At 32.9% G+C, this 13,769-nt stretch overlaps 3 protein-coding genes and 1 long non-coding RNA gene across 4 annotated transcripts; 1 reads left to right on the top strand and 3 right to left on the bottom strand.

Annotated features, from left to right (window-relative positions):
• Positions 1 to 1,144: 1,144 nt before the first annotated feature.
• On the bottom strand, positions 1,145 to 1,951 carry LOC107359378 (uncharacterized). Its single transcript, XM_015925862.2, has one exon. The coding sequence runs from the start codon at positions 1,816 to 1,818 to the stop codon at positions 1,183 to 1,185; it is 636 nt and encodes a 211-aa protein (XP_015781348.2). The 5' UTR covers positions 1,819 to 1,951; the 3' UTR covers positions 1,145 to 1,182.
• A 295-nt stretch (positions 1,952 to 2,246) lies between these two features.
• Positions 2,247 to 3,029, bottom strand: Spase25 (Signal peptidase complex subunit Spase25). The gene has a single exon (XM_015926699.3). It carries the CDS (start codon positions 2,845 to 2,847, stop codon positions 2,293 to 2,295), a length of 555 nt encoding a protein of 184 aa, XP_015782185.1. The 5' UTR covers positions 2,848 to 3,029; the 3' UTR covers positions 2,247 to 2,292.
• A 792-nt stretch (positions 3,030 to 3,821) lies between these two features.
• Positions 3,822 to 6,104, bottom strand: LOC149093848 (uncharacterized). The gene is made up of 2 exons (XR_016198760.1): positions 5,566 to 6,104; positions 3,822 to 4,831 (listed from the first exon to the last, which is right to left on the bottom strand). It is a non-coding gene; the product is annotated as an uncharacterized LOC149093848 (long non-coding RNA).
• A 780-nt stretch (positions 6,105 to 6,884) lies between these two features.
• On the top strand, positions 6,885 to 12,370 carry LOC107359890 (uncharacterized). Its single transcript, XM_015926476.3, has 5 exons — positions 6,885 to 7,221; positions 7,347 to 8,358; positions 9,461 to 9,693; positions 9,818 to 9,944; positions 10,268 to 12,370. Exons 2-5 carry the CDS (start codon positions 7,783 to 7,785, stop codon positions 11,765 to 11,767), a joined length of 2,436 nt encoding a protein of 811 aa, XP_015781962.1. The 5' UTR covers positions 6,885 to 7,221; positions 7,347 to 7,782; the 3' UTR covers positions 11,768 to 12,370.
• Positions 12,371 to 13,769: the final 1,399 nt, after the last annotated feature.

A 13,769-nucleotide genomic window follows, 5' to 3' on the forward strand; every position in this document is an offset into this window, starting at 1 on the left:
TGATCCACAAATTAACTAAACTATTAGATACAAAACGATAATTTTGACAGTAAAATAGGCTCATGAACAGTGCTTCAGGTTTGTATCCTTTATGGAAGACAAAGTTATGCATATGAAATGAAAATGGTCCACCGGTTTTGTATAGATGTATCCAAAAATGTCTCAAGACTTCACCAAAAATAGTCAGATTTAGCAAGTAAGGCCAAAAATACTTGTGGCTTCGATGACCGTAAAAAAAGTCACCCATTATAAAAGCCAAATCTTCTGGTAAATCAAAGCCACTCAACAATATTAAATGAACAATATGAAAAATCATTAGACTTGAATAGAGGATTGATCTGGTTTTAGTCCATTTAGATGGAGTTATACTTTCATCTTGAGCGAATCCGTTTGGTAAAATATTGAATGAAACACAAATTGATTCAAATCGCTTTAGATCTTTGATTGCTTCTTCATCATCAAAATCAGCCAAACGAAGTCCAAACACGAGTTCAATGGCTTTTATCACAATTGCTTTGGCTCCGCTAAACGTAAAGACTGTGGTAATACAATGTTTCAAGTCTGTGAAATCAAACATCTTTATTTGAGTGCTAACGAGAAGCGTAATTAGTCCTGTAAAATAACCATCCAACAATAAATCCGAATAAGTATGGTAATATTATAACGCTTTCTTACTATTTTCATGTATGATCAATTACTCGGTAACAATTTTTGTGAACGTACAATTGCACATACCATGACTTTAGAATGAAATCCATAAATTGATATTATAATTCAACGAAAGCATTCTAATCTAATATTAAAATCTTCGATTGATCTTTAAGTCAATATTGACAACACTGGGAAGCTTTTACTTCAAAATTGATAGGTACATAAGAGGTTCCTAAGAAATAGTGGGAATGAACATAAAATGGTTTTTTAGAAAGCTTGATCACTTAACCGATAAATATCATTATCAATCTTTATCAAACACTAAATACTCCATTGATTGAAAATTTCAAAATATACCTTTCAAATTCAGAACTATTAGCAACTTTTCTACATCCCATAAAACTTTGGTGGCCATTATTTTGATCGGTCGATCTGATGGAAAAAAATGTTCATCATTATACTTTTATTATAAAAAAAAATTATGCCAAAGAAATTGAAAAAAATATCAAACAATTTTATTCATTCATTTGTTTAATTTGCAAAAATATTTGTGTAAGACAAACGCGAAATCCTGACTACACAAAACAACATTTTGTTGATTTTTACAAACATAAAAAGGAATATATTGAATCGATGAATGAACTTATAATAATCAAAAAAGTAAACTGCCTTCGCTGTAGTTGTCGCACTGGATAATAATGATGAAGTTGATGAAGATGAAGATGAGTCCAGGTTATTGGGGTGATTACTTGCCAATAAGGCAGCTACTGATGGACTTTTTGCCTCGGCATCCTTCCTTGATTTTTTTAATCTACCAGTTGAACCAAGGCTGTTTCTATTGCTGATTTTATTATTGTGACTACTGGGTCCCGGCGAATTACCGTCATTATTTAAACTCTTTCGATGTTTCGTCTGTTTCCTTTCCTTTTTTGTTTCAGCACCTGAATCAGCATCACTATCTTTAATTTTAGAGTCACGCCGATCCTCTGCATCCCTAGAATTTCCATCACTATCATTCCTACCATTGCCTTCTTTGTTACCATCTCTAGTTCTTCCATGAGATATTTTCAATAATAAGTGTTGTTGTTGTCGGGCTACTTGTTGAGCTACCAATTCTGGATTAATCCTTGGTTTACGCGTACTGGTTCCTTTACGAACATCGCACATTAAACATTTGAAAGCTTCTGCTGGATTTTTAAAGGTGCACACAGTACAGTCCCATGTATTGTCATCTTCACCACTATTCGCTCCATCTCCGCTGTCTTTTTTGTAAATTATCTACCACGAGTGACTTGGATAATCGGTTTTTTGCTGACTTCTTTGTATTTCGTTCCTCCTTTGGCGATTCAACCTTCTCCATGTCTTTCGTATCAGTCTTTGATCAGAACAACACAGGATTTAGTGAAGTATGATAAGGGGTAGAGATGCAGAAACGAGAAAAGAAATAGAATATATGATAAAGTTGAGTGAAATACAATAACAAAAGGTAAAATAAAAAAAGAGAAGGGGAGAAAGGCCAAAAAACCAAAAAACAGTTTCTCTCAGTCTTTGATCATTGGAATATCAAGCTTATGTAAAAAATAGGACACCACGACTGTATTTTTTAAAATATCTGTTTAATTTGGATTGATAATTAAAATTTTAGAGATCTTTCTTGTTCACAATTGAATCATGTAATTGAACGACATCATGTTTAAAGCTGTCGTATAAAAGTTGACCATCCTCATCAAACCAATTGGCGACAGACTTGGTGATTGTCTTCTCCTTTGTTTTTGCTCCCTTTTTGCCAGTATTATACTCGAAACAGAGTTGATAATTTTCATCGAAACGTTTCAAACATGAGGAAACAGTAATTTTCTTCGCAGGTTCATTTCCACTTGAATCAACTTGCTTGGCGACTAAAAAGATACCCTTTTCAACCATATTAGTGTATAGTGTAAGGACTCCCATAAGGATGAAGTATGTTGATGAACAAGTAATGAGAACCAATTTGGAAGCCGGAAAAGCATATAAATAATCATAAACAAGAGCGAAAGCAGCACAAGCAACTGCAGCGGTACAAATGGCTAGTCGAATGTCCATTAATTTGTGGCATTCAGCGTACTTGTATTTATCAATCAAAATGTTACGACAACAATCATCCAAGGTGTTCTTTAAAGCACTACAATCCCACTTGTCAATCTTAATAGGCTCCATGCTTAACAGGAATGATGATGAATAATCAAAGATACAAATTACTTAGTAGAGTAAAACAATTAGAAAGAAGGAAAAATTAATTAAATAGATTGATAAATGATTAATAAATAGAGTTAAACACTTTCAAATGAAAAGTCTTGCTGGCAATTTTCCATTGGCTGGGCAAACACACAAGAAACGAGTCACCAAAAATGAGTAAGCTAGTGTCATCTGTTGTGTAAAAAAGGAATTAAAATTTTAAGTTTGTATTATAATTAAAGCTGCAATCAAACCAGATTATACTAACAATAAGAGATTAATAATTTAATAATACAATAATTTACCAAAGATTTCACAATCAATTCAATTCTTCATAAGAATAAAGAACAGAATTTTCCTTTGGTTTCTCATAATTTTATCTGAAACAGGATAATATCCTAAATTATTGCAATATTTTTGGGTTTTACAAACTGATAGATTTAATCAAAACTTCAAGCTAGTTATACTTTAGCTTTGTATGCTAATCAAAAATATCAATTGAAAACTATATAATATATTTCATGTCAATAAAACTCAATCATATTCAAACTATAATAGAAATAAATTTCAGAGAGAAATTTCTTTTCTTTAAGTTAAATCTGAGAAAATCGCGATAAAAAGCTAATTTCTGACTGCTTGGGAAGTTAGCTCAGAAAAATAAGTTTCATGCAAAAATCTTGTCCCATAATTGAAGAAAAGGCGATCGAAGTTTTCACTTTGACTTCAATTATCTCAAAAACTGTCGATCGAATTTTTTAATGCCACTAATGGACTCAGTTTTTATGGGCCTACAAATCCACAAAGTTCTAACTCTTAACTCGAAAGTCAGATTTTTTACACATAATCCTTACAGAATTTTTAAGTGGCTGAAAAATTCATGGCATAAATTCAATATTATTTTTGTATTCAATTTTCTCGATTAAATTGCAAAAAAACTACCATGTTATCCCTGAATGTTTTCAAATAAAATACGAGTACAATCATGGTTTTATTACAAGTAGATAAAAAGTATTCAACTTTGAATGTAGATACTGACAGTTTCTTTGACCGGTACTGTAGTAAGAATATATTTTTGTGGTTCAATGATTATTTCTCGTAGCTTGTGAACATTTAATCACAACCTGTTCTGTTTTTTTCTTCTCATTTATTTGGTAAAATTATCACATTAATAACAATTTGAGACGTGAAAATCATCATGTGTAAGCACAATTATCAACAATTATGATAGACACGCTGTAAATGTTTGATAATGAAAGTTTGCACAATGATTTAGCAGGTAAAAAGCCAAGGTTGACCGGAAGATGATCAACTGTTGAATGAATTGAGCACATGATTTTCACAGTTACATAATAAAGGTGAATGAAGTTGAAATAATCATGATTAAATTGATGGCGATGTTTATGATAAAAGATACATGAAGAAAAAATAAACTACCCAATGAATGATGAAAAATGAGCAACCATGAAGAAATGAGTTGTTTTTGTTTTTCATTTTGAAATTGTGATTGACTTTCTCAATATAAGAGATAGAGTCAAAGTTTCTGGAGCTGATCAAGATCAAATTACTTAATTAAAATGAGATTGGTGAAGTTTTACCTTCAATGGAAACAATTAGGTAAAAACACACACAATTAAATTGAGCAAGCCATTTGGAAATTGTCTTATTTTGGGTTTGATTCGGCTGTTTGTTGGTTGTTTGGTTTGCTGGTCTAGATTAAATGGGTTCATTCAGTTCAGAATAATTATTCATTTTTGTCTTTCATCTTAAGTGCATACGAACGATTCAATAGGCTAACACTATAATTGTAAGTTGAACTGAGTGTCCAACTGATTCCTTTGACAGCACCAACTCCAACATTCCAGATATTATCAGTGGCTGCTCCAATTAAACCTCGCTCTGGATTACTGTTCGCCTCATCCACAGAATCCGAAGTCTGGTCGTTTGTCTCTTTGTTGTTGTCTGTTTTCTGGTTTAGAGGAAAAAGAGAGGAAATAAACATTAAAACATCCAGGAACCATCTTTGATTGTTTGATTAGAAAAGTAATTTAACTCAAGTAAAATACTGTTGATTCACCTGTGAGTTACAATTATATTGATACCTTTTTTATGAGCAAATATTACAAGTCTCTATTAAAATCAATTTGAAGGGGATAAAAGGCTGTCAGATGCTTTTATGGTCGGTCAGAACATGGATTATGGTTTTCATGTCAGTCTACTAGATTCAACTACTTAATACTAATTTAATGAAACTACTTCTTTTGATTGTCAATTGTTAAAACGATCATAAATTGAATATCCAAAGCAAAAACATTGAGTGAAATATTGACTTAAAAAGTCAATGGTAAAGCGTTAAGACAACTCATCAAACAATTTTCTATGAATTAATAATTCATTCATAGATGGTATTCAGCCAATGGTTAGTTCATTAATCTTTCATTTGTGGAAGTGACTAGATAACGATACAAGATAAAACAATTAATATGGCGAATAGTTTGGCATGGATTCAAAAAACATCGGACATGATAGAGCTAACTGGAGGCTCATCTGACAACTCACAGGAAAATATGTTTGATCAAATGTCTCGGATTAAAGACTTGATTGAATAACTTGTTGGTAACTAACGGGTAACTTATGGGTAGTTAGATGAAGAAGACTAGGTGAAATCGGTTTATTATATTGGCTAAAATTAGTTAAACAAACCTGATCATCCTGATTTGATTTGGTCTCTGGCTGACTAGAGGTGGCCATTACTCCAGTTGATTGTATTTAACGGCTGTAGCTTTCCCAAAAAGTATGTTAAACCAGTGAGGATTAATTAGCTTTCTGTTGGTGAAAACAATGAAAAGATTTAAGGTTTCCAATAAGTTAACTGGCTATGGTTAACTGAAATTGTGGTGACGCACAACAATTATAATTATGGAAGGTGGCAAAACATATGCCGAAAGGTGATGATAACATGGCGAACTGAAAAGAGAGTTTGTTGGAAAAATAAAAAGAATGGAGAGAAAAAAAAACAAGAGAAAGGAAAGACAAAAAGAGACAAATGTCTGTCTTTTTTGGTTTACAGTTCATGTAACTGTCTACTCAACTGCTGCAGTCATTTCTTACCAGATCTCATATAATTCAATTGATTCACGGTAATTAACTTTATTGTAAGAATTACAATTTTGTTCCTGAATCAATCAACGATCTTCATCAAGATAATTATCATGTTTGACTATTTGATCAACATGGTTTGTTAATGCAAGTCGTTCTGTTTTTCCTTTAGTCATCTTTCAATCTCTAAAAAACAGTTTAAACTCTTACAGTATTTACCAATTACAGTGTAATTGGTGAACCAGTTTTTAAACTTCTAACCGCCAAACTGGTCCAAACATGAAAACGAATCACTTAATACTCGAGTTACGATAAAAATTGAAATAGTAATCAATTTTTATCAATCAATTTCATTGTCTCCAGAGGAACCTGAAAAGATTGCTACAAGATTTGTATTCACAAGTCGGTCAGATCAGTCAAGACTAATTCCCAAGAATAATTCAACAATTCGTTTCAACCCAAGAATTTTACTAACGTGAACTTTGCCGATGGACAGCAATTTGGTGATTCACTGGTTTTAATTATGGACCTGAAATCTGCATCGTCCCTGCTTATGATATGAAACTGTTACCCAAAAACCAATTCTGGTTATTGAAAATGGTATTAAAAGAGCGACTCGTCCAAATTGGCTGTTAAAATGTTGAGAGGTGATTCTTTGAATTTATCATGATTATGAGGTGAAACACACAAATGATTGATCAATTGATAGATACAATGATCAACAAAATAAGCAAAAAAATGAAATAACTGGTAATAGCTAAAAAGAGTACCTTTAGCTGAGATTACCAGAAATTTCACAGTGGAAAGGAACTGGTTTTCCTCTCTTTCTTTTCTCTGTCTACATTCTCTTTCTAAAGAATCAATCTGAGATTTGCTCTCACTTTCTCTCACTAAACTAAAGTTAGGGTTTTGCCTTGCAATCTGTTTTGAGTTGTTTGAGTCAAATAGATGTTGAAAAGTTACATCTGTAGTTGAATTTCGGAATCTGTCATTAGTCAATCCAGGTTCATTGTTTCACAAAGATCCTCAGAAAACCCTTATCCACTTATCCAGCAACCCTTCTCTCAGCCGGATTTAATTTTAATTGGTATTTTGTGATTGTTTACTTTTTCAACCATCAACAGAAACAACATCCCATCATCATCTTTGCTTGTTGTTATTGTTCCTTTCGTAATACTTTCAGTTGGTGCAGTTAATCACCATCGTCATCATTACTGACAAGGCCAAATAAAGAGAAAGATATACACATTGAATTGAAAGGTATTGTAAAGATACATTTTTCAGTTACTACCCAACCCAACCATAATTCAATGATGAATTTCATTTGTAAATAAATTTCATTTTTTGTCAACTTTTCCATGTTTTCTCTATGTTCCATGTTATAGCATCCACTACAGGACTTGAACAGGCAACCAAAACCCCAAATTTGAAGTCAAACCTTTAAAAGGAATATTTCCACCGTGGACTTAACACCATGTTTATCAGCTTTCCTTAACACAGTCTAATAGTGTTATTGAGCATGTTGGTTGGCAAATAATCAAAAAGTGCAACAGTGATAGCCAATGATCACAAATTAAACGCCTTTTCACCTCTCATAGGCAACAATCACTTCTGTCATTTCAACGTTAATAATTATTCCTATTGTTCCTGGTTATTTCTCCATCTTGACAATACTTTCATACATGCATGTATATGTATGAAGTATATCTGGTCAACGACAACTATTGACAAAGTGTTACCCTTAAACTTGATTATTGAAATATTACTCTACTCCATCATTGTTTTCGTTAATTTCCGTGCTTACCATTTCTCTTGAATTTGATGGAGGTTGAAATGAACGGAGTTGATAATCGTGTTAATAATCAGTCATTTAATTTAACTTCGGACAAAGATATAACGGATTCATCAAGCAATGTTGATGCAGAACAGTCGTCAGTTGGTCGGACATACGATGCCCTGTTAAGTGGTGCTCTGGTTAACAGTGCATTTGAAGGTTACCCATTTGAATTTAAAACAGATTCAAGATCTCTACGTTTGTATTATGTTTATCGCCACTGGTCTCTATATTATCTATTATTCATTTTTCTCGCTGTCCTTCATTTGCTTGCTCTTTGGGAGCCAATCGGCCAAACTCGGAATAAAGCTTATTTTGACAATCTCACCATTACCATTGAACTTTTGTGCCTTACCTATTTTGTTATTCGTCTGGTTCTTCGTGGTTATGTTACTCAAAGTTATACCTTTTGGCATGATCCTAAAACAATTATCCTCATCTGGACAGTTGTCATCACTTTACTTGACATTGTTGCCTACTTGGCTCTTCCCAGTAACAAAGCCATGAGATGGTCTCTATGTCTTCGGCCACTTTTCATAATAACATTTGCAGAGAATCGACAGGTAAATGTTAAACATTTAGACAATAACATTTCAACCCTTAACATATCTTTAACCTTTCACCTCAATATCCATGCAACTTCTGAGTTACAATATTTTCTCTCGAATCTTCACGATATTATCTCATGAAACTAAGGCTTGTTGACCCGCTCCTTCAACGCTTTCCTCCTGAGTACAATCACCTGTAATTTGTTCTGATTGAATAATTTATCTCCTTTAGCAGTTGTTACTATCTTACCTCGTAAATAAGTGAACGCTTTTCAAGTTGTATCCACCATAGCAAACCGTTTGACCAATTTGCATAAAATGCGAGATTTTCTGGCATTTTGTCTCAGAATCAATTTCAATTATGTTGATTTTTTGCTTGTGCTACCTTGACTTTCAAATTTTTAATTTGAAGCTTTATTTTTCTATCTATTTTCTTGCTTGGTTGTTAACTTCATCTCTGGTTGGGTGAACAGGTAGAGAGCGCGAAAGAAAGATGATATAACCAAAGGAAAGAAACTGAAAAGCTTTTATGTTATAACCTGACTGAATTGGAAAGAACCACAATTGCCATTTATCTGAAAGCTCTTCATCAGTCGTTCTTGTTGACTGAACACTTTGAGAACGATGATGATGATGAGCTACAGCAGTGAACAAGTAGAAAAAAAAGTAAAGGTTGAACACAATTTTCACCTTTAAATTCATATTTTGATGATAATATTTCAATTTCTATTCTATTCCATTTCATAGTCTCTTTAACCCTTCTTTTCAATTCAGATTGATATGCAACTGCTAAAAGTCTAGAAAAAAAATCGCCAAATCATAGTGAATGAACATAACCATAGTTAACACTGACATCCATCAAAATTGAATTTTTATGAATAACTGTTCCATGAAGCTTTGTCGGTTAATTTTCTTTGAATTACCCTGCTGTTGATGAATCGTGCTTATCATAGCTTATTGTTGTCAACTCACATTACTACTTTACCTTCATTGATACATTGAACATATTTTTAACTTGCATTTCATTTTGAGCAACTCTTAACTCCTAACTCAATGAAATAAACATTTCTCATTGTTTGATTACTTGATTATAACTTGAATTTTTTTATATCCACAGATTCGTCGAGCAATCAGGAGTATACGGAACACTTTACCTGACATAATCAACGTTTTGATTCTCTTCTTTCTCTCTCTTGGAGTTTCTTCACTAATTGCATTTAAATTGTTTAACAAAGCTAAATTATTTCATGATGAAAAAGTGTCCGAGAGTTTAAATTATTTTGATAATTTCATCGACAGTTTTTACCAGCTTTACATCTTAGTTACCACAGCAAATAACCCTTCAATTATGTAAGTACAAAGTGTTTTTGGAGCAACTCAAGTTCTGTCTCAATGCTTGAACCAGAATTGTCAACACTGGTCTTTATTTAAATAATTTTGAAGATAAATTTACTAATTATTTTCTCTCTTTTAGGATGCCAAGTTATAATAGGAACAGATTATATGCAATATTTTTCATCATTTTTCTAATCATAAACCTCTACCTGTTCATGAACATAATATTAGCTGTAATCTACAACAAGTACCGTAAACATTTAAAGGTAAATTAATATTTCCATTCAACAAATGAATTCAATGATTTTGAGTTTAGTTGATTATTTGAAGAATTACTATCTCAACATGTCAACATGAAACAAACTTGGGAATACAAATGTGAACATTTTAATTGTTATTTCATTGATATTTTAGTATCGTGTACACTAATAGTCATTGATACTAGCAAATTTAATTTGTTTTGTCAATGGATTATAGTCTATACCAACTAATCCTGGAAGTAACTTTAATGATCCTGATTCCGGTTTGATCAATCAAAGTCTCTTTTAAATATAAAAGATTAACTCTCTTTAATTTCCTTTCCCTTTAGAACGAAGTTTGTAAATTATTACAAATTAAGCGTGATAATCTAAGCCGAGCCTATGACATTGTAACCAAAGGCGATGAACTTGGGATGACTCGAGATCAACTAGAGATTATAATGGAAGCAGTCTTTCAAACCTGGTCAGTCTTTGATTATGCTGCTCGGCACAACTCAGTCATTGTTGACCTCGTTTGGTCAATTTTGGAAACAAACGGACGCATTCGAAGATCTGATTTCATGGATATTGGAGATTTAATGGCAATGAAGATTCGTATTATTTATTCAAAAAATTCACAAGAATCATGTTGCGGCTATTGGCTTCCCTTTGTCTACAAAAGTGCACCTTCTCAAGCTTTGATTCGGATGGTTCATTCACGCTACTTTAGATACTTTTTTGATTGTCTAATTGTTCTCAATGTGGCTCTCATAGCAATTTACGATAATCATCGGCAGCTTAAACTGGAATATTATCTACTTACTGCTTTTACCTTTGAAATTTTTGCCAAACTCTACGCTTTTGGCACTCATGGGTTTATCAAGAGCTTTTGGAATGCGTTTGATTTTATTGTCATTGGCTTAGCAATCGTCTTTTGGTTACTCATTTCATCCAATTATGCGACCGAGGCATCGTTGGGCAGATATTTTGATATTGTCTTAGTATTGAGAGCTCTTCGTATTGGCAAAATAATTGGAAACATTGAACGGTTCTCTGTTGTTGTGGTCACAATTCGTTCCTTGGTTCCTTCCATTGCTACTTACGGCATTCTTCTTCTGGTTCTTTACTATTTCTATGCCATTATTGGGATGCAACTATTTCATGGACTAGTCTATTCAAATCCTTCCGGCTGCTCAAGTGACTCAATTGATTGCTGTCCAGAATCTTTGGCTTCTAAAAATGTAACAATGTGTACAATCAATTTTAATAGCATTGCAAGTTCCTTTCTCCTTTTGTTTGACCTTATGGTGGTCAATGAATGGCACACTTTGGCTCATAATTTTGAAATTTTAGCCGCATCCAAATATACTCGGCTTTTCTTCATCTCATTCCATGTTGCATGTGTAATAATTGTGCTCAATATTTTTGCTGCCTTTGTTATTGAGGCTTTCATCTTGGAATATACGAATACAACTGAAGGCTCAGTTTATCTCAATTCTGTTCTCAACAAGATTAAACAACTTGGTTTGTCCAGTGTTAACACTAATGGTGCCTTGTCAACACCCAATACCAAAAAAGGTGATCCAAATAAAATCAATTCTGGCCAAAGTTCAACAAAAGCCACCAAAGAATCGTTGCAAGCTGAACAATTAGATGGCTTGGTTGACTTTGATTTTAATCAGTATGACGATTTTGCTGCCTATGGTGGATCAAGTAATCATCGATCGTCTATTTTTTATCTTCCCGATAAGCCTGAGCTTAAGGTTCACATTGTTGAAAGAGTTTCAGTTGAATCACTGTTAATCCGAATGTTTCAGAAAGAAATTGAAATGGAATCATCTGGATTATAGTTCTGGTTCCCAAATTTTATTTTAATCAACATCTAAAAGACCCGGATTTCCCTGATTCACTCCCATAAAAGTGCAATAATTGTCTACCACATAATTAAATTCACCATTGTTTAAACACACTCCATAATTGATCAACAATTTCCTCCTATCAACACAAACATTAGTCAACATCTTCCATCGCAATTTATCCTCAGTGCTTTAAAGATCATCAATTAATCAACTTTTCTCCCAAATTATTCCATGTCTCCATTACTTTCTAATCCAAAGATTTCATTAATTTCTCATTATTTCTCATTGTAAAGATTTAACTTATTGCTTTCAAAGCTACATTCAGCAATCTGAAATCTTTCTCATCACCACTGAGTAAAAGATCTGAAAGAATTCATCATTTTAGTCTAATAGCTAATCATCTTTTACTTTTGTTAAGCTAAATCATTGTCAAGCTTAAATCTAATCAAATGTATTTTCTTATTACAGTCTTTCCACCAAGACTGTTGTCAATCTTAAACACACAAATTTATTCATATTCAATTTTTTAATTGTCCGAGTAATTTAATAACTTCAATAATAAATTATTATCAATAAAGATGTAATATTAAATCATTTTCAAATTTATCTTTACGTAATCTCGGAAATTGATTGGTGATATACTCATGTTTGTCAGGTCATCAAAAAACTTCGATTCGATAATTTATTAAAATCAAACAATTGACGATTTATTAGTCTAGGTGATTAAAAAGGCAATTAATATAAAAAATCTTACACAAAAAAAGGTTAGGTTACTTCAACAGGCTGTATAGACATCGGGAAAGATTGATGTTACCGTACAATCAGTCAAAACGAAACAATCTCATTTTAATTTCCAATTTAATGGAAAATTTTGATTAATTTACTGTTACTCATCTTTTACTTTTTGTATCGTTTACCAAGTTAGATTTTAACTTTTGACCAGATCGACTACCAAATATTAGCTTAACGTCTTCGTCTTGTCTTTTAACTCTAGCAGCTGATGCTGCAGCTGCTTTTGATTTAGCTGATGCATCGTCTGCTACTTCAGGAATAGGTCGACCTTTACCGTTTCGACCTGAACAGTCACATTCTGGTTTATTTTTACCATGGATTCGGTTATTAGACTGTCTACTTGATCCAACACCATTTTGATAATGATTATTGTGTCTATATTCATCTGAAACATTGTGTGATTTGCTATTTTCATAATCATTTATGTAGTGTTGAGGAGGTGGATTATTGTGATGATCATTGGTATCGTGTCCGGCTAATCCTGATGGCTCAAAGAATCGACTTCCTTCTACTGTTTCTTTCTCATATCCATGAGCATGAGAATACCCATCAGGAGTCTCTTCATCATGATGGTAAGTCTTTACTTTTGGCTTTGATTTTCCTGGTTTAACCGTTCTATGACTATCATTGCCATTATTATCATATGATCTATGGTGATGATTGCTATCATGGTTGTTTTTATTGTTGCTTTTATTGCTGTGATATTCATGAGGTGTTGATTTATCTGTTCTTCCTTCATTCTCATGATCCTCTTTACCCGATTCCCATCTTTCTTCAGATTTTCCATTATAATAGCTAGGCTCACTGTTACCGTTATCATTGTTGTCATGATTCCGTCCATTTGAATAATTCCTCCATTCACGGTCTCTTTCCTTCTCATACTCCCGTCTATCATACTCATAGTGATCTTTACCACCAGGTCTGGGTTCATCTTTGGTATCATTGTTATTGTATTTACGTCGGCGAGTTTGATAATGGTCACGTTGGTGATAACTGTGATCTTTATTTTTATCATCCTTGTCATTTTCCTCATTCCCTCTCATTGAATTACGATATGTTTTTGCATTATAACCAAATGAATCTCTATTAGAACCCATTGACTTATCTCTCCAATCTTTTCTATTCCATTCTTCATCAGGTTCATTTCCATGTTCATTGCCCAATGAACTCATATCAGATTCCCAACGACTCGATCTTCCCT

This window comes from Tetranychus urticae, chromosome 2 (assembly GCF_039701765.1).
Source record: "Tetranychus urticae isolate SD_2017Ah chromosome 2, NJAU_TeUrti_SD_1.0, whole genome shotgun sequence".
NCBI lineage: Eukaryota > Metazoa > Arthropoda > Arachnida > Trombidiformes > Tetranychidae > Tetranychus > Tetranychus urticae.